The sequence below is a fragment of the Lissotriton vulgaris genome, chromosome 3_1 (assembly GCF_964263255.1).
Source record: "Lissotriton vulgaris chromosome 3_1, aLisVul1.2, whole genome shotgun sequence".
NCBI lineage: Eukaryota > Metazoa > Chordata > Amphibia > Caudata > Salamandridae > Lissotriton > Lissotriton vulgaris.
In genome coordinates, this window is record NC_141689.1 from 490,681,867 (window position 1) to 490,703,739 (window position 21,873).

The 21,873-nt window shown below is 44.9% G+C and overlaps 1 protein-coding gene across 1 annotated transcript in view; it reads left to right on the plus strand.

Annotated features, from left to right (window-relative positions):
- The window catches only part of SERINC5 (serine incorporator 5), a 255,206-nt gene that overhangs the window by 68,679 nt on the left and 164,654 nt on the right, over positions 1-21,873 (plus strand). The window contains exon 2 of the mRNA XM_086960722.1: positions 16,150-16,317. Within this exon, the coding sequence (XP_086816848.1) occupies positions 16,150-16,317 (168 nt within the window). The remainder of the gene's footprint in view (positions 1-16,149; positions 16,318-21,873) is intronic.

Genomic DNA, 21,873 nt, shown 5'->3' on the forward strand with positions numbered 1-21,873 from the left:
TAAAAGTGTGTACTTCTGAGACAAATAGATATACCCATGTATGTAAAAATCTGTTGCATATTATTTACAGTTACTTATGCTTAGATTATTTCAAGGTTAAGTCACCATTTGGGGCTCAACATACAAATAATTAATCTGTACAACTTTTGACTGAGATTAATTAATTAAATCCCTTGTAGGCATCCTTACCTATCAATAGTTTATCTACCTAAGCCTCCAATGGTATTTTGGGTTTATCACTTGTTTGATACGATACCAGTAAAGCCTGCTGTCAGATTCAAGAGCTGCTGCTTGCTCTTCTAACGGTGATTCAATTTATTTATTTATTTATTTTTGGTATTTGTAAAGCGCAACATATACCCTCAGGCGTCTTGGCGCTAATAAAACCAGTTATTTGTGATAATTAGCATGAGGAAGGAGCAGTTATTGGTTAAAGAGCCACGCTTTTTTGTAGAAGCTTGCGGAATTGGAGGAGGGAGGAACTCTCCCTGATGTTTAGGGGTAGCGTGTTCCAGAGCTTTGGGGCAGCCACCAAAAAGCGACGATCGCCCCAGGATGCTGTTTTTGTGCGAGGAACGACCAGTTGACTGAGGGTAGTTGAGCGTAGAACTCTGCTAGGTCTGTATCGTTGTAGCTGTTCTTTCAGAAAGTGGGGACCTTGGTTGTTAAGCGCCTTGAACACGATACAGAGGGACTTGAAATGAATTCTGTTTCGAATGGTGAGCCAGTGGTACTCCTTTATACTTTTGGATATTGATTCGTATTTTGTTTTACCAGAGAGCAGGCGTGCTGCTGCGTTCTGGATTGTCTGTAGTTTGGATACTACTCTGGATTGGGCATTGAGGAAGAGACCGTTACAGTAATCCAGAGCAGAAAGGACAAGAGAGGTGACCAATGTTTTAATGGCTGATTCCGGAAGGAAAGGACGTATTTTTCTTATCTTCAATTTTAGGTGTGCTGCGGAGACTGTTTTATTGGCATGATGCATGAAATTTAGACCTTCATCGAAGATGATTCCGAGGTTCCTGACTTTGGCAGTGGGGGTGGGAGGGGTGCCGAAGGCATCTGGCCACCAGCTTGATGGCCAGGCTGGGTGAAGGGGTCCGAAAATGAGCACCTCGGTTTTTTCTGAGTTTAATTTAAGGCAGTTGGTGGCCATCCATTCTCCTATGTCTACAAGTCCTTTCTTGAATTTTTCTGTCACTAGTTCTCCGTCCCCTTTGATAGCCAAAACAAGTTGGGTATCATCGGCGTAGGAGGTTAGGCTCATCCCGTGTGCTTTGATGGTTTTAGCAAGGTCCGACACGTAAATGTTAAAAAGTGTCGGACTCAGGGATGAGCCTTGAGGTACCCCACAAGGAGATGAGAGTTGGGCCGATTGAAAGGGTCCTAGGATAACAGCCTGCGTTCTTTTGGCTAGGAAGGAAGCAATTAGGTCTTTGGTAGTGTGGCAGATGCAAAATCCCTCGACAAGGTCGACCAAGATGGTGTGGTCGACCGTGTCGAAGGCTGCTGATAGATCCAGCATTACCAGAATGGCTGTCCCCCCCCCCCCCCCCCCCCCCCCCCCGACCCCTAATTACCCTAATGTCATCGGCAGCCTTAATCAAGGCTGTCTCTGTCCCATGATATTTCCGGAATCCAAATTGCGTGTCATCCAGGAGGTGGTATTTTTCAATGAATTCAGAAATCTGAGTGTTCATGGCTTTTTCGATCACCTTAGCCACGAATGGGAGACTTGCAATGGGTCGGTAGTTTTTTAGCTCATTTTTATCCAGGGAAGGTTTTTTTAACAGGGGTTTAAGTAGGGTGTTTTTTAGAGGGTCTGGGTAAGTGCCTGAAAGTAGAGTGGAATTGCAGACCTGAGTGAGTAATGGTATAATAGAATCCATTACCGGCAGGAGTACTGAGAGTGGACAGGGGTCCAAGGTTGATCCTGATTTAATAGAGGACAGTATGGTTTTTATTTGGTCTGTTGTAACTGGTTGGAAGCTGGAAAACATGTTGACTGGAGGAGGAGTGGGAGGGTTATCTGTCCTGGGAAGTGAATTTGCAGAGAAAGCCTGATAAATGTCATCAACTTTGGTAAAGAAAAAGGAAGCTAAGGAGTCACATAAAAGTTGCGATGGAGGGGGAGTGAGATCCGGGGCATTGCCTGATAGAGATTTGGTGATTTGGTACAATTGTCTACTGGAATTTTTGGCTTTTTGGATCTGGTCGGTGTAATAATCTTTTTTAGCTTTAGTAATCATGGCTTTATAGAGTGTCAGAGATTCCTTGTAGATTGCTTTGCTAGCTGTGTCATAGGTTTTCCTCCATAATCTTTCTTTATTACGGTTGATTTGCTTTTGTGCCCTTAGTTTTTTATTGTACCAGGGGGCAGTAGGTTTCGATCTGTTTCTTGATAGTTCTTTGGTAGGGGCTGACTGATTCGTGGCTTGACTTAGCCAGGTGTGAAATTGCTGTAGTGCTAAGTTGGGCTCTGCGGACAGCATAGGACGGGTGTCATCCAGTATTAGCCTTAAGTCGTCCTGGTTGATATTTTTCCAATCTTTGAAAGGCTGTTTTAGGGGTGGGAGTGGGTTTGATATCGCAATTGGTATTGATGGTTATGGTAGCGAAAATTGCATGATGGTCAGTCCATGGCATGGGTAATATGTTAGTTATTTGTAGGCCTTCTAGATTGGAAAATATGGGATCCAAAATGTGGCCGGATAGGTGGGTGGGGGACGTAACCCGTTGTTTTAGCCCTAGCGTTTCCAGATCAGAGGTAAGGGTGACCGTGTCAGTTAGATGGCATTGATCCAAATGAAAATTCAGGTCTCCTAGGACCGTAAAAGCACTTTCCGTGGCTACTGATTCCATCATAGTATTTATGCTGGTTAGAAATGCTGTTTTGGATCCCGGGGGGCGGTATATCAGTATTCCTTTGAAATTAAACAAAGGAGATAACTTAATAGCAAATTGCATGGCTTTGCAAGATGTTGATGGAATAGGGGTCGTTCTGACAGGATATGAGTCTCTCGCTATTATAGCCAGCCCACCTCCTCTTTGTCTGGGCCTGTCCTGGCAGTAGGCTTTGTATCCCTCTGGTACTGCTATAGCTAGGTCTGGTTGTGATGTATCATCGGTCCATGTCTCAGTGACAAACAGCACATCTAGTGTAAAATCAGTTATGAGATCAGAGATCTCCTGCCTGTGCTTTTCGAGTGAGCGCGCATTGATGAGGGCGAAGGTGATGGCAGTTATTTTACCGTTTTTTGTTGGCAAAATGTTTACGTCAGATAGTCGTAACGGTATTGAGTAGTTACAGTGGGGGCAAGAGGTCACACGGTGGCTGTGTATCTCTGGCGTTACGTTTATGCAGCGAATATTGGGCGCTGGCCGCAGTGCCAGTAGATCTTGGCTAGTGTACATCATTTTGATGTCTGACGCGGTTTGGGCAGGGATCGTGGCCCTGGGCCCGGTCCCGGCGCGGACGGGCGCAGACGGGCTTGCCTCTGGCGCGCCTCCGGCGCGCCTGCTGCGCCCGCCCGCTGCGCGGACGGGATGATCCTCCCATTTTATACATAGAAAGGGGCGGGAAGGGCAGGTGGGTTGAAGGACTAGAGCGCAACCCTTACCTCCTCAAGATGGCGGGTGATGTGGGTCAGGTCACGTGACGGCTCCTGGAAAGGGCAGCGCTATGACCAGGTGAAAACAGAAATTGCGCCTCAAGCGAAGCAGTTCTCGCAGTAAGGTGAGCAATTGAGCAATTGTTTGTACTCCTAATATTTAAAAGCACACATAAAAGGTGTTTGTCCTCTGCATGGACAATTACATAACAAATAGCGTTTTTAAAAGAATAGCAGGAGAATCCCCCGGCTTCCGCCTCAGGGGAGAACAATTATCCATTCAATGGCTTTGTGGACATAAAACCTCAAAAGAGAGCCCAGCCGATCCCCATTGAGGAGCGGAACTGGAGGACAGCAGCAAACTCCTACAAAGTTCAACTGAACACTGACTTTGCCTTTTTGTCGGATTACTCACTGACCACTCCAAGAGTAAATTAACTTTAAAAGCAGAATTAGCAAGACTGACTAGAAAGAAAACTTCCTGATTCTCCTCTAAAACCTAAGTAAGAAGTAGGAGAAGGAAGCCAGTACAGGTAACACCCTCCCCATCAAAAAAGGGGAACCGCTGGCTCCCTCAACCCTCAAGAACTCCATTCTGCGGCTAGCTGGTACAAGATCCTTACAGCCTCATTGCACTCTACGTCCATGATGCCCTCCTCCACAGTCCTAGTTTTCATTTCATGGCTGAGGTCGAAGCAGTTGCCCTTGCACTAGCTACTAGCTTCTGGCTGTAACTGAGAAACAGTGCTTGCACTGTACTGCCCTTGTCCAGTTTTCATTGCTGTGTCATTAGTCCTGGGGCCGCTGTCCCGGTGGACAAAATGCTCTCTCGTCAAGGGAAAAGATGGGCTCCAGCGTTGCTATGTAATTAAGAAAATGTGTGCTTTTATTTACAACATTAACGGCAAACCAGTTCAAATTAAGATATGCACCAAAACCAAAGGTCCTACCCTAGCATGCCATAGAGATTGAACCATAGTTGTCTAGCGAGTGGATTGAAAGTGCATAGCAGAATATAGTAAAATCCCTACACGGATTCTGATGCATCTGCCCCTTGCCTTAGGTGCTTCACATGAAAAGGGGTCCCAGTTATATTAAACTATGTGGAGGTTTGGGATGAGGGTCAGTACATACCACTTCAAGGGAATAATACCCTTGTCGTGTCTTCTGAATCTGCCTCAACTAACTGTTAGTCCCTCTTGCGTGATGACGGAACAGAAGTCATTCTCCTCTATAGTTGGATACACTTTCGTATACATGTGATCTTCCATATTCAAGTACTCTGTAGTAAAGGGAGGGATAAAATCACCCATGATTGTAAGAATTTCTGCTAATTGGGAGGGATGAAAAGATGCAAGTATGGCAGAGTGCACACAAATGGGACTTGATGCCCTCACTTCACAGACTATTCTGAAGGGACCTTTTCCCCTCAACTAATAGCAAGCGCTTCAAATTGAGAAAAGCTCAAGGGACTAACAAATATAAGTTTGAGGTTCCCGAGCGTTCACAAACCACTGGCAGTGGCTCCCTCCCTGAAGTCCCTCCATAGCAGATAATTGGCGAGAGGCTTCATGACTAGCTTCTGTACGTTTGTGATCCCAGGGCTGAACCTGTTGCAGAATAACATACTGTATTGAACAGCATTGGGTGTTTAGTATGTATTTGAGCTAATGTTTTTATTGTGGTTGCTGTCCCTTTAGCCTCTGAAGAGATTTTCTTTTAACTGCCTGCATTTAACAGCAAATATTCAGTTTGCAATTAAATTTACTTACCGGTACTTCCTCTTTGAAGTGACATTCTGATTGTTGCCTCAGAAGTGCTGAGCAAGCCTCAGTGTCTGCCTCGCCTCAGTGTCTGTAGTACCTCTTATTCATGTGAATAGGGAGCTTGCACAGACTCTCCACTGGCACTGTTCTTCTTGCTTCCAGAATCTGGGAAAGTATCCAAGACTTATGCGGGGATCTTGCCGTAATAATTTATTATGTTGTACTTGCATAGCCTGCAAACAGCCTTGATATGCCCTCGCACACTTCTGTGCCTATTTTGGTGCGGCTGATTACTTCTTAACCTACATTGGCCGCTTCAATTATTTTATATTGACCCCATTTTTAGGTTTCGCCTAGCGAAGGCTGCGCTTGCGCAGCTCTCGCTGGGAGAAAACTGATGTTTCAGAGGGTGGGGCTCGAACCCGCCCCTCTTCTCCATTGGCTGGCTTCCTAAACTGAGGCCAGCCATTGGAGGCGAGGGGCGTCACTCCGTTCAACCCCTGTCTTTTTGGGATTCGGGGGGGTGTTTTTTACTTTCTTTCTCTCCTCTTCCCATTGGCTGGAATTTTACCTTCCCGCCAATGGGAAGAGGAGAGAAAGAAAACCACGCCCGAATCCTAAAATGACTGGATATTTTGGAGATCTATTTCTGGCCTGCAGGCGGAGAGGGTGGGGCAGAGACTGCTGGCTCCGGCTTTCCCTGGTCCGTGTATGTCCCTCCAACCACACATCCCCGGATCCGCCATGGAGCGCTTGCATTTTTTTTATAATTGAATTCCCTCGCCGCTGCCGTCAGCCCCCCCAAGACCGGGACCCATCCTTGGCCTCTGCAGTGTTGCATGTGTAATATAGCCCGCCCCAGGGCTTTCAGCGCTCCCTCGCAGCCTCTAGACGTGCATGCTTTGCGTCTGTGCCCAGAGTTGTGACAAGTATTCTCCCAACAACCAACCGTTGTTCTGTTTGATGTCCTGTGTGTTGTTGTTGTCTTCTGTGTTACTATTGTGTTCTGTGTGATTTCCTGTGTATTACGGTTGTGCTCTGTGTAAGGTCCTGTGTGTTACTGTTGTGTTCTGTGTGATATCCTGTGTGTTACTGTTGTAGATCCTGTGTGTTACTGTTTTGGACTTTTTTGCCCACTACTTTCAGATCCCACCAGCCACCACTGGTACTGAACAATGTAGACACGAAGGTTTTAAGTCTGATGGCCCTCTGCTGAGGACAGTCAGAGAGAGCCTAAAACATATGAAAGGAGAGAAATCCTGGTGCAGTATTGTCCTATTATTGCATAGTAATGAACCAAATGATGTCAAACTTGGTAGATGGAGGGGGTGGTTGAGGGCCTGTGGGGGGTGGGGCCAAAAGGGAGGGGATCTCCTGTGGACCAGACAATTATATACTAGTGTTTGTGTGTTAGTATCTGGGACATAGTAAAAAACGACTGAAGGGTCCTCGCTAGGCGCTGAGGGAAGGATCCCAGTATACCGGAGCTTGGGTGCCCCCACCATCGCTTGTCGAGTGATGGGTACAATTGTAACTGAAGGGAAGTTCACTCCTTTCATGGAATTATGAAGAGGAGCCCTCTCGTCCTGAATCTAGGAACCAGGACTGATACTTCTCCAAATACTGTAGCCATTGGACGTCAGCGAAGGTCCCCCGGCATCCTCCCTATGTATAGCACTCATGCCCAGCAAACCACAGCAGTTCACCAGGCCACTTTACTAGGAGGGACTGCACTCTTCCACACCATTGGCATGGCACGTTTGGCTAAGTCTAGGGCCAGATCAGTAAAACTGGACGCAGTATTTCATTTCTTCTGCCATTTGTATATTCCAAGTGCTTCACCATAACATGCTTCTTGGGTGTGGTTGGCCAGTGGTTGTGGAAATTGTTTGCAAAATCTTCCTCCAGTAGAGACTGGGGCTGGGTCAATCTCAGAGGAAGTTAGAGATCTGTATCCGACGCTTGTCACCGGGCACACATGTCAAGGGCACTCGGAAATGTTCTTTGGAATCATTGAGGTGAGAGGTAGGTCTATAGAGAGCATAAAATTGTATCAATTGTTGACATGCATTGCGGTAAATCTAGTGAGGGTTTGCCAGGGCTCTCGCCCATTCCTTCTCATGTAATGGCCTGCCGAATTCCACTACCCAAGTCACGCAGAGGTGTTGCAAAGAGATCTTCATGTGCATGATAATAGTATGTGTGAGCCAGCATATAACTCTCTTCCCAGTACCCAGAGTTTGGAGACCATCGACCAGAGTGTTTGGAGTCGGTTCAGAGTGTGCTCGCGCTCCCTCAAGAGTCTGCGAAGGAGGAATAAGTTAGTAATTGCCCTTAATCGAGGCCGCACTGTTCTGCCAACTCAAAGAACAGGACTTGACCATTGTTAAATAGGTGGCCCAGGTTGAAGACCGACTTGATCCAAGGATTATAGTTCTTGTTTGGTGAAGCTGCCTGGTTGTTTAGGGAGATCAAGTAGGGGAATGAAGGGAGCGTAAGGAGGAGAACTACTGTAGTCAACAACTCCTGTGGAGAAAATTTATTGTAACCGGCACCAAGCACAGCCCCCCACAGAGCATGCACCCACGGTACTGATAGTGCCAGGAGAGACGCTAGATTGAAAGGAGGCGCTACTGCACTAGTGTCTTCCAACCGATGGCCCTGGGCCAGTCCTTGTCATTGAGCGGAAAGGAAGTATGATTCAAAGTATGGTCCTAGTCCCCAAGATCCCAGTGGAAGTTCTAGCTTTGTAATGGCCGCTCTGTGTCTATTGTTGTGCCAGATGAGGTCCCCCAACATCTTATCTAGATTCCTTTATATTGTCTGCGGGGGAATCACTGGGAGGTTGGCGAAGCGGTACAGTAAATGAGAAAGCATTATCACCTTTGCAAGGTGTCACTTTACAGAGAGCAGAAGGGAATTCTGAAAGGTGACTTAAGCCCGCTGCAATAAGGTTGGCATCCAATAAATCTTGTTCAATGTGGGAAAACAATAATTCCTAAGAACTGGAAGTGCCTGTCTTCCAACTGTATAAGGCCATGTCCCGTATCAATAAGAGTCAAGGTCACCGTGGGTAACCAAGGGAATATGCAGGATTTTGCCGAACTCACTTGCAAGAAATGCCCAAATTTAGTCAGATCAGCGATTTCAGAAAGATTGGCAGCTAGGCCCTTGAAATAAAACGTGAAATGAGAGAAAAAGGGAGTTTCCTGGTCTGCTCTGAATTTAGGCTCTTCTGGAAAGAGAAGAGCATACGCCAGCCCAGTTCTTAGAGCTAGAAAGGAGGCTCTCCTCCGCTGGACCGTCTGTGTGTAACCCAGAAATATGAGGGTGCAATGATGGTTTCTGAGGATAGAAACTGGCTGACGGGCTTTCCTCAGAATAGGATCTCAATCTTTGTAGTGCAAGATCTTCGCCACAATCGAATAGGGCGGGCGAGGTAGGTCCTGTAGGGCCGTTCAACAGAAAAATAAAGGGTTAGCTCCTCAGGGTTGGCACAATCCCCAGAGCTAGTTCTTTATAAAGTCCCCTATATTCCAACTTTCGATGCCCTCTGCATGGCCCACTATCTTGTCATTGCTGTGGCAGGATCAGCCCTCTGCCCGTCACTCTAGAAAGCAAAACCGCTCTCCGAGGTCTGTCACCTGGGCTGCAGATAAGTGGACTGAGGTTTTAAGTTGGCTAGTGTCTTTTCCAATTGGGTGACCCAGTCTGATAATTTGCTGTGGTTATCGTGCAGCAGGGTCAGATCAACAGCCACTGAGCAACACCACCACCCTTCTTGACAACCTGGCCAATCTCGGCCTCAAACAACTTGTTAACACCCCCACCCACGTAGCCGGACATACGCTCGATCCAATCTTCACCTCCAGCAAACACATCTCCTTCGATCACACCACAGATCTCCATTGGACGGACCACTGCTGTGTTCACTTCAACTACAAAACCACCTCGACCCACAACCTATCCCCCGGAGAAAATGGAACAAAATCACCACCGACCAACTCCTCACATCGCTCAACCAGAACCCACCCGCCCTCTCATCGGACCCAAACCAAGCTGCCATCAAATTCAAACAATGGATCACTCACAGCGCGGACGAACTAGCACCCTTGAAAAACCACCACACCAAACAAGACAACAAAAAGGCCCCCTGGTTCAACGATGACCTTAAGAAATCCAAGAAGCTATGCCGTACTCTCGAGAAAATATGGAGAAAAAACCCAACCACCGATAACATGACCACCTTCAAGTCAGCCACCCGCAAACACCACCAGCTGATTCGATCCACCAAGAAATCAGCATTCAAGAATCGACAACAACGCCCATAACAGCAAGGAACTATTCAACATCGTCAAAGAATTCACCAACCCCACCGCAGCCTCAAACGACATCACTCCCTCCCAAGACCTCTGTGATTTGTTATCCTCCTTCTACAACAAAATCGCCGACATACATAACCGCTTCGAAAACAGTTCCAACGATCAATCCTCTCCACCCCCCTCAGAACCTAAACCGCCCTCTAACAACCTCATCGCCTGGAACCCAATCTCAACTGAAGACACCATCCGCCTAATTTTGGACATCCCTCGCCAAGATCACATTACCGGCCACCTGAAAGACCTCCACTGGCTTCCCGTCAACAAGAGAATAACATTCCGCCTCATCACCCACGCACACAAGTCCCTCTACAAACTAGGACCCGAATGCCTCAGCACTCGACTGTCCTTTTACACACCCACCCGCCAACTAAGATCCTCCAATCAAGGCCTCGCCGCAGTCCCGCGTATCCAAAGATCCACTATGGGAGGCAGATCCTTCTCCTACTTGGCGGCCAAGACCTGGAACTCTCTCCCCACTCACCTCCGCCTTACACAGAACCACATCTCCTTCAAAAAAGTACTTAAAACCTGGCTATTCCATAAATAAATAACCTCCTCCCCAAGCGCCTTGAGACCCTCTGGGTGAGTAGTGCGCTATACAAATTATTGAACTTGAACTTGAGTATTTTAGCCTCCAGGGAAATTCTGCAAGTCTCAAGCGCCTGTAAAATGCTGTTGAGTTTTGCGCACTCCAACTGTCTCCCACCATGGCTGCACCAAATGGTGATCTTCTTAACCCCTTGGGCGCGGCCGCAATTCTGCGCCTGTGCGGCAGAATCACGAGTGGGCGGGTTCATGACTGCCCCCAGCCGTCGACAGCACACGAGCCCCGTGATGCATGACGGATGGTGGCCGTCATCAGCATCGAAGGGGTTAAAGGTGATCTCATGCACTCCATTGTGAAAGACCCTGGGTGAATAAGGTGCCCTAAACAAAGTCCTGGGAGGGAAAGAAGACATTGGTGTGGGCCCGATTGATTTCACCTGTGCACCAGAGGACCCAGTGCCGGCTTTAGGGCGGTGCGATCAGTGCCATCGCACCAGGCGCTGACTTGGGGTGGAGACTCTATATTTATTGTTTTAAAAACACCTAATGCCATGTTGCTAGTCCCAGCAATAAAAACGTCAAGATAACTCCTTTAATAAATGTTCTTCCTGGCGAGAGGCCGGAGCTTTGTCTAAGAAATTGACTCATTGTATTGCAGAGGGTTGATATGCCTGCTGCAAAGAACGTGTCCCATTCAGATCACAAAGTGCATATACTATAAATTGGTGAATGGGTTATTGCAGAGAGATCCGTTTTGTGCTTGCAGTTTATAAGTTTTTGAGCAGTGAGTTATTAACTGCCATCAAAGAGCTACATGCAAACGGCAAGGAATATATTAGAGCTATGTGTTTTTTGCCCTGTCTTTCATTATCCTTATATTGCAATAAGGGTTAACTTGGGTAGAAACTAATTCTTAAAGAAAACCCCATACAATGGTGTTACATTTTAAATTCTGAATTAGTGCTTTTCCAGACCACGTACTCTTAAAATACTACTGCCTACCAGAATGGATAACATGTGAGTGACTCCTACACCATGTAAGCCTCCGTCTTATGTAACATTTCCTATACACTGATTTACACGCATATGATTGTATCTGTGCAATGTTTGCGCGATCTAAAATGTTCTGACCTCTTAAACTGGCATGAGTGGTGCTATACAACTAAATTAATCTAAGAGACAGTGGTTATGGAGACTTAAGGGGCACTGTTAAATGGAATCTGTGCCGAGGTTGGTCATTGGGGGAGCCAACAAACATTGTCGCACAGGGCACCACCAGTGCTAAAGGCGGCCCTGAGAGGACCTCCTAGGTAGCATAGCACAAGCAGCCCAAAAGCCCCAAGAAATAGTTAGGCACAGGCTCAGGCACATAGTACCAACTCCGGGGTATGTCGGTCTCCGGTTCTTCCCAGTTGCGCAGCGGGCACAGAAGATTACAGGGTCGGAAGAGTTTCTCTTGTGACTGTTTATTGTATTGTCCAGCCAAAGTTGGTGACTGAGTGTGTGGAAGGAGGCGAAGACTATGAAGTATTTTTCGTGCCCACCAGTTTACATGCCCACTTTATATGTGAAATGGATACTCGTTAGGTGAACATGTATTTTTACTTTTTACAGTTTACGTCCTGGAGCTAGAGGTCCACTATATAGAGGACTTGCACAGAACATCAAATTCTCAACATTAAATAGATGGTATTTGGGGGTTGCGTTGCAGAAGGCAGGATGCGTTGTGGAGGGGGTGTTCATGGGATTGTGACAAACCTAGACCGCACTCAGTAATTTGATGATTTTTTTTCTTTTGATCACATATTTAGGTTGCAGCCAGGTGCACATTGAGGCATGGGCAATAAAACTCTTTTTCTCCGTTTCGCACGGGGTCATGTGCCGATGTCTAAAGTAGAAGTCAGGTCTCGAGGTTTTAAAGTCACAAATGTAGCTCCTAGACCACGCCTCGTGCAAAGAGGTAATTTAAATGAAAAGGGCAGGTTTGGACTGCAGTCTGTTGACAGGCAATAATGTTCAGCTAGGTTATTTATACAGCAACGCATTCATTTACGGAGCGCACTTCACAACAGAGGCTGCTTTGAGTTTTGCTGTGCCCGCAGCGCCACGCCTTGGTGTTTTGAATTTCCCAACCTGTGTGTGTAGTGAGTCACCAAGTAGCTCTCTGTGCACGTTTGAGTTTCGCTGTTTTTCTGTTTAATATTCAAGGAGGATACTGATCGCGCTCCAAGTTCACTAGTCTCTTTTCTGGTTCACGAGTCGACGCTCACATTTTTGTCTTTGTTAGTTTGTTTTGAAATGTGTGAAAAGTCCTTTTTTTGGTGCACTGCATTTTCGCGTTAATATTACATTGCGTAACTTATAATATAAACATACGAGGTGAAGTACTTCGAAAGTCTGTACTGATGTCCAGTTTTTCATTTGTATTCGTTGTTGTCCATATTTAACAGTATTTACAGGATTGAGTCGTCTTGTTGATTTTGAAATTCAGAGTTAACTGCGGAGGGACAAAGTGATGAAAAACTGAAAAAATAAAAGTAAACACAACTCCTTCTTTTGTCCAAATAAGGATTGGCAAAGGCAATAGGTCTTGCATTTGAGACCTTTTGGCTGTGTTGATGGTTCTAACCATCATGTAGAACATGAAGGATGCTGTACAGCGCTAGAGCCCCCTTCTGCTGGAGCTGGATTTCCATTTCTTGAAGCAGCAGGATGTATTCACCGAGGTGGCCTTTGGCAAAGATCTAAATTTCCTGTAAAAGCATTTTTCACTTAAGGCTCCGTAACCTGCAAACCAGGTCATGGTCACACCAATAAGAGATTGCGGTGTCCACGGAATCCCTGAAAGTACGATGGTCTCTTTATAAGTATTCTATAGTTTTAGCATTGCATATGATCTCTTCCTGAAAGCCAGCTGGAGTCTGCTAAGGAAGTAAGCGTTACCGTCAGTCATTGAATCCACTTGAGTTTCATGTGTATTGTCTTTGCAGGCGCATAGTAGAAGGCTGCGCCTACTAATACTTTTTAAAGAAAGGGGAATTCACAATGTTTTGGCTGCAACCAACATTACGGTGGCATGACTTAATTGGGCTAGAAAACGGGCAAGTGGTAGTGTTTTGGTTGGAAGAGTGGTTGCATGACAGGAAGTGCTTGTGTTACTCCCTTTACCAAGAACTCAGGTGACTGGTACTCAACTAACTGCGTTGTCCCATACTGCAGTGAGGTTGATTTGTGTATGATATATATCTATATTAGTATATATATTATATAATTTATTTTTTCACAAAAAAGTAAAGGTTGCAGGGACGTTATAGCTAGATTCAAACCACAGAAATTCGGCAGTCATAGTTGGGTATCTCAAGTAACTATAACTTGTGCCATAAGGTAACTATACCTCGCACCTCCGCCATGAACAGTATACTAATCAATAATTTTATAGCAAATGTTGCACTGATGTACTTAATGATGTCATAGAAGATGTATTAGTCGATTTAATATGTGGGGTGATTAGCAGCGAGTGGCGAGGGCACGAGTTACCTTTATTACCTTAGGGGATGAATTACAGTTCCTTGAAATAACTAACTGGAACTGCTGAATTTCTATGCTTTCGTGTGTGTAAAATCAGAACCTAACTATAACGTCCCTGTAACCTTTGTGTTTTTTTAGTGAATTTCTAAGGTTTTTCTAATTCTCTTTCTTAACTAGAACATCCACCCCTGGGATATAGCAGAGCCAGTTCTAGGGGAATGGGGCCATTAATGGCTCTAGGAGGAGGCAGCGTGACCCCTCTCCCCTTTTTTATTATGGCTGGGGGATGGAGTCTTCAGAACTGAAATCAGCCCACAGAAGGGGGCCACGCAATCCCCCTCCCATTACCAACATGGTTTGGCCCCAGAAGATGGGGTTCCCGAGCTGAAATCTGCTTGGGGTGGGGGGCTGCATGCCCCCACCACCATATTAACTTTGGTCTGGCTTCGGAGATGGGATTCCTGGGGCTGAAATCAGACCGGTAGAGGGGCCTTGTACCACCCCACACATATTTTAATAAGGCTGGGGAATAGGATCCCTGGGGCTGAAATCGACATGTGGAGGGTGGCCACATGCACCCCCCTTCCCATAGTAACCAAAACAATCTCCTCACCCTCTGGGAGCTGGCCCATTGGTTGGGTTGGGGGACAGGAGGTGAGGGGACAAAAAAAAGCAAGGTATGGGAGAGCACCGTTTTTTAAATAATTAATTTTGATGCAGATCCACTGCAAATTTATGGCAAAAAATTGAAAAAAAGATTTTTAGTTCTCAGGTGACGTTCCAGTGGGACCCCACCACCAGACCCAGAATGGTCACTGTATTCTCACCCTGCCCACTTGCATTTTTGTTTTTCTTGGGGCTCGGGCACAGTCCAGAGTCCCAAGATGACTGCCACCACTTTCTAGTTGAAGGCACACATTTTGGCTTCTAATGCTCGGACACATGCAGTATTTCAGGTTTGTGGACAAGGAGCCATAGGTAAATTATGAAAAGCATAGTTTAAGTTCGATATTACACCCAGCATGCTAGTTTTAGGAGTCTTGCATGAGGAAGGTGCAGTTGGGAGGGATTCAGGCAGACGTATTTGATGGATTGTCAGAGTGAGATGGGCTACTGGTAGGTGGTGAGTGTTTTCTTGACCTCTCAATCAAAATCAGTAGATTTCTATGCGTCTGTAAGGGAGCAGAGAGTGGTCTGAGAGAAATTAGTTGAACAGGTGGTTTCTCGGCAAAGTACTGAAGTGTGTATTGCAACTTATCAGGAAGGTTTGTGACAATGGGGTGTAGAAGGAATAGTCAATATACATGTCACAGTAAACTTGTACAGCATGGCATGTTCATATTGCAGAAACTGCATTGTAGCATTTTGAATATATTGCCTAAGTTGCTTTCCTAAGAGGTGAAAAGCAGAATTTTCTTAATTCTTTGCTCGTTTCAAAATATTTTTAAATTTGTGTCCCTAATTTTAAGCATTGATTTCGAAACAGGCACCACCATTTTTATTTTTAGTTGTGGGTAAAGTATTTGTCTGTCTAGAATAATCTTTGTTTGACTATCCCCCATTTGTTACCGTTCTGACTGAACCAATTGGTTTCCATTTGTGTTGTGGATTATAATAGATTGTTTAGCATACTCCCGTCTTGGGCTGGATTTCTGGTGGCTTTGAAGGTTATGGCTAGCTGTCTGTTGTTGAGCCAGGTCGTCCATACAGTACTCTGTTTAACCTGCTGCAAGTCGCTCCAATTTACATGCATAGTTCTCCTAGGCACAAACGGCCACACCCAACTTCTGAGACTACGGCCATCTGCACAGATCTTATGAAGACTGGTCAGGTTAGTTGTCATGGATCTAAAGCTCCTCTGCTGGGATAAATATTGCTTAGCCTTTGCGATCATCTGCTAATCCTCCCATTCCCATGAGATGTTGCCTCATTACCCCTTTGCCCCAGAAAGTGGCCTGCTATTATCAGTGCAAAAGCTTTCCTTGCATTTGCTTGGCTTTACAAACATTAAAAAGAGGCAGGGATGATGTGGCAATAGCCTGGTCTGGTTGCTGTGTATTTGTGTAGATCAATTCAGTTCATCTAGAATGATGATAGACATTGATTATATTTCTAAGTATAGGAACTGAACATTGTTTATTGGGTAAAATGGCTTAAAGAGGTGGTTGGAACCAGTGGCTAGGAAGACAGGCATTGGTTATGTTCGATTGTCTGAAGGCTTTGGTTAAAACCAGGGATCTAGTAAAGCTCTAGCAGCCAGACCAAAGTTATTCTACATTGCAAAACTGAATTTGTGTCTCTTTGTCCCCACAGCTCGCCTGCTCCTGCGGAACAGGAGCATGCACACTGTGCTGCAGCTGCTGCCCCAAGATCAAGCAGTCCACCAGTACACGCTTCATGTACGCGCTCTACTTCATCCTCGTCACTGTCATTTGTTGCATCATGATGTCACCAACTGTATCCGATTTGATGAACAATAACGTAAGTGTGACTTTGGGGAGGTGGTACGGCGAACTGTAGCCAAAAAAACTGCTGCATGTTTCCTTCCTGAAATCTGTACTAGTTCTTGTAAGATATTCTACTCCTTCATCTAAGTTGATTCAATACTTTACTAGAGGGATTGTCCAGAATTAGTTTAATTTAGCAATTTTCAAGATTTCTTCTTTGTACTAAATAGAAGTACTCTTTGGGAAAACGTTGCAACACATTTTGAGTAACTGCATTAAACACCATCAAGCAGAGTTCTGACAAACAAAATTTGGGTCAATGTTTCCGTTCAGAAATTTAACTTTGACTTATTTTTCCTCTATATAATTTTAATATACTGAAAACCAAATATGCTAATTGAATATTATTGAAATACATAGGACAGGTTACTTGGCTTACACAAGAAGCACACCATCATAAGCAGATATCACTCACAAAATGAGAATTTAAAAAGAGTCCATTTCATTTTCCTATTGTTGCCTCTCACTTCTCTCACCCACCCCCACTCTTCTCTACTCAGTGTTGCCTCATCCCTTGCTTGCTCTCCAACCAACTCTCCCATTTGCTTGTTTGTCTTCGTTGTGTAAAAAAAATGCATTATCACTTTAGCAAAAAAGCCCATTTTGTGCAACTTTTTATTTACTAATCCATTTTGGATTGGTAAATAAAAATAAAAGTGCTTGCCTCATTTTGTAGGCTCACGTGTCTGTGTTTACATATGTGTTGATGAAGGAACACTTAGTTCTTGCTCTCTTTTACAACCCCAACACAGCCATTCTGTTGGACCAATCTTTCATATTGTTAACAAACGTGTAGACACTGTTAGGGATAACTACCCATTCCCTGTAACTGGTAGCTATTCCAATTGTCATAAAATTACTCTCCTCTGTGTACGAAAGAAATGGTTCACATACGAAAACATGACACCTAATGCTCCTGTCCTGAGGATACCCAAGAACACCAGTGGGGCTGAAGCTCATTGACACTTCCCTGCCAAGGTCCAGGCAATTTAATTGATCTCTAGGCTTTATTTGGACAATAGATAATGTATTGCTTCAAACATCAATGACCTGGAGTTCACAATAATGTGATTCTGCCGAACTAATCATGTTTGTCATGTGTACATAATATTTCAGACTTGGTTACTCTATATTTATTTGTAGAGTTTTATATAGCACAAATTTGACTCGAAGGCAGCAAAGTGCTTCACAGTGTTTGCATAGTGCCATTTCCTCACGTTTGTTACAGGATCTGGCAGCGTTAGATCTCCATCTCCACAATTCTGACCCCACTCATAAGGCTGGCAACCTTTTGGACCCTATTATCTCTAACCTTTCGACCATCTCATATCAATCTTCACTGCAGGTCCCTTGGTCTGACCATTTTATTGTAAATTTTTCTATTGAAATGGCTTCCCCTAACTCGTCCATGCCCACCTACTCCCATAAAGACAGCAGGAATTGGAAACGTCTTGATACAGATAAACTTAATCTGTATCTTATTAACTCCATGCCTCCATTGTCCACTCACCTATCTACCAAGGAGTTACCTTCTGTCAATCGCTGGTTGACTAATGCTTTAGATTCCTGTCTCCCAAAGCAAAAGAATAAACTACATATTCTCCATCCGCCTGCTCCCTGGTTCACTGACGCTCTCCGCCTAGAAAAATCTAAATGCAAAAAATTGGAACGCATATGGCATTCCAATTATGATGCTGCCTTGAAAGCGGAATATAAGGCCGCTCTTAAAATCTATCACGCGTCATGTGATAGCGCCAGAGCTTCCCTTACGAACACTACGCTCCTTGCGGCACAGAATAGACCTAAGGCCCTGTTCAAAATAGTGAAGGAGCTGTCAGGTGCATCTACTGTACCCAAGGCCCCTATTCTTGATACCCCCCAGTGTGAAGCTCTGGCCAATTTCTTTGTTGAAAAGATCGAGAAGATCTATAACTCCTTTAATTCCTCTTCGGCTGTACCCACTCAAGTTGTTTTACCTGCATGTTCTCCCCCACTTGTTACCTCTGTCTGTCGCACTTCCTCGCCTCCCCAACTTCTTGCTTGGGATCCCATTTCCCCTTTGCTTCTACAAAAGTATTTACAGGACATAAAATCTGGATCCCCGCTTGACCCCATGCCCCCTCAAATTCTGAGCTCTTTGGACCCTACTCTACTCCTTATTATTTTGGAGGTCCTGAATGCCTCCCTTTCCGAAGCTATCGTACCCAACGAATGGAAACACGCTATGGTGGTCCCATTATTAAAGAAAGCCAATTTAGACCCCAATAACCCATCTAATTTTCGCCCTATTTCGCTACTATCATGCTTCTCTAAAATTCTGGAGAAACATGTTAACTCTCTGCTTAGTTCTCATGTGGAAACCTCTAACTTTCTTTATGGTTCTCAATCCGGGTTCAGGGCTGGCTTCTCGACTGAAACCACTCTCCTTGGTGTGTCAGAATCCATCAGGCAAAAAGTGGACAACGGGGAGACCGTGGCACTCATTTTGCTTGATTTGAGTGCCGCATTTGACACCGTCTCCCATTCCATCCTGTTGTCCTCCCTGAGAGAGGTGGGTGTCGATGGTGCTGCCCTGGCCTGGATCGCTAACTTTCTATCCAATCGCACGTTTCAAGTCTTTTCCTCTACTTCTGTTTCCTCTTCTTTTCCCTCTAACCACGGTGTTCCACAAGGTTCTATTCTCAGTCCTCTTTTCTTTAATTTATATGTGAGACCTCTTGCTTTTCTGGCGGAACAGGCAGGTCTCTCTATCTATTCTTACGCCGATGACACTCAAGTCATCTACTCTCTCTCCTCCAACAAGCACCTCCCTTTCTCCTCTCTTCAAGCTGGACTAAAACAGATCTCGGCATGGATGTTGGAGCACAAATTAAAATTAAATGGGGAGAAAACAGAATTGCTTCTGTTTGGCTCAGACATCTCGCTCTGGGGCCCACAACATTGGCCGCCGGAGATGGGCCCTCTTCCCACTCCAACTCCTTGTGCCCGGAACCTGGGGGTCCTCCTGGACAACCAACTGTCTCTCAGGCAGCACGTCGTGAAAGTCTCTGCCACCTGTACCACCATCATCAGGTGGCTTAGGAAAATCTCATGGATGCTGCCTGCTGACACTTTGAAATCTGTAGTCCAGGCTCTTGTCATCTCACGCCTGGACTATGGTAACATCTTGCTTTTGGGCGCCTGTAAGGAGGTCACTAAGAAGTACCAGGTAGTACAAAATATGGCTGTTCGCCTTATTTGTAAACTACCCGCCAGATCCTCAGCCTCTTCCCACATGCGTAATCTACATTGGCTACGGATCGAGAGCAGGGTCAAATTTAAGGCATTATGTTTCATGCATAAAATCATGACCGGTAAAGCTCCCCCTTACTTATCTACTCTGGTGCAGCAATATCTCCCTCCGCGCACACTTAGGTCTTCCACCCAGAATAAGTTCAGGATCCCACGCATTAAGAGAGCAAAAATGGGAGGTCGCTCATTCTCTCTGCTGGCTCCCTCTCTTTGGAACTCTTTACCCTTCCCTCTGCGTTCTGAAATGTGCTTCCTTACTTTTCGCAGGGGAATCAAGACCTGGCTTTTCAATATGTAGGTTCGCTGACTTGACTCCCTCCTCATTTGGCATACTGTCTTTTTACTCCCAGCGCCGGGAAACCCATGGGTAGCTGAGCGCTTAAGAAATGTAATAATAAATAAATAAATAAATAAAATAGTAGTAGTTATGTGGTTTACATATAAGGGTAGATATGAAGACAGAATAGCAGTACATACACGAAACATAAGCAGGCATTAGGATCGGTAGCTGATACATTTTTTAGGTAGAGACAGCTTATAAACCTAGATAATGTTTTAACATCGAAAAGTAGCAGTACATGTTTTGGTAGGTATTAGGACATAATACCAGTACGAAAGCGAAATTTAGGAAGGCATTTGCGAGGTAGAAAGAGCCTATAAATATAGATATTGTTTTAGCAGCGCATATTAGCAATACGCATTGGGGTAGGCATAAAGACGTAACGGAAATATGAAACTGAAATATATGAAGGCTTTAGGATCAGTCGCTGATACGGTTTTGAGGTAGAAACCGCATATATGTATTAAAAGTATTTTAACAGTGCATGGGTTTATTTGCACAGAGTTACACAGGGAATAAATAAACATACATTGAATCCAATAATAACAATGGGCTGCACTGTTCAATAGATTGGATGGGCGAAACAGTTCAGTGGTATTGGGGGATGAGTCTCTTTGGGTCTGGGCAGTGGAGGCATAAGTGTTTTCCATGAGACATAGGTGATGAGGCTTAGTTTTTAATTTTGTGGGTGTCAGTGAGGGTCAGTCAAAGCTGTTGGAGAGCGGGTTAAAATATTAATAGAGGAGGAGTTTCAATTTCGTCTTGAAGTGAGGGAAAGATTGTCACGTTGGTCTTGATGTAGTGTGTTCCAGATTCGGGGGCATTCCTGGAGCAGGCGTGAAATTTCACTTTCTTGATTTTAGGCGGAACCAGGAGAAGGCTGGTTCCGCCTAAAGAGCTTCAAAGAAGTCTCCTTTGTCTGGCCTTTGATCGTTTGTTTGAGCGTTAGGTCGGCTTATTCGTGTGAAGGGCTTTGTGAGTTATGCATGCAGTTTTGAATACGGCTCTTGCCTCTACTGGAAGCCAGTCTGTTAGAACTGGCTATTTCTGGTAGGCTAAGGCTGACGCCAAAGCCAGGCAGAAACCACCATTCTAGTCAGGGCAAGGAAGTCACACGCCAAGATAACCTCTGCTCACCCCCTTGGTAGCTTGGCACAAGCAGTAAGGCTAAACTCGGAGGCAATGTGTAAAGCATTTGCGCCAGCGCACAACAGCAACAACATACTAGGCACACCACAAAAGAGACTCCACACAAGGTTATTATAGAAATAACTTTTGTATTGTAAAAACACATCAGATAAAATCACACATATACATGGTGCCAACTGGCACGGGCAATATTCACAGGGATTATGTACACAAGACAGGGCCACAAGGGCCACTGTCATATTCAGATATAGCACTTCTAGATAAAATGTAGAATATAAAATCACTTCTAGAATAAAGAATAAATGTAACATAAAATAATAATCAAAGATAACAACCAGTAACCACTGGTAACAGGAACCAGGACCTTACTAGGACCACCTGTACTAAGAAAGAAGAACCACCTAAGTATCACACAGCATTTAGGGGTCTAAGAAAGAATACATTACTCATGATGCAATAAACCTAAATTCAGAGGAGTAGAAAAGACAACCACCTAAGTAACACTCAGCATTTAGGGGTCTAAGAAAGAATACCTTACTCATGATGCAATAAACTCATTCAGAGGAGTAATAAGGAAGAACACATGATGACTAAACATTCAGAGTTGTTAAGAATAGAGCACATGACGCAATAAAATCACATTCAGGGTTGCAGCGCAAGAAGACACATGATGACTAAACATTCAGAGGTGCAGCGCATGGAAAGAAAGACACATGATGCAGTAACACATTCAGAGGTGCATAATAAATC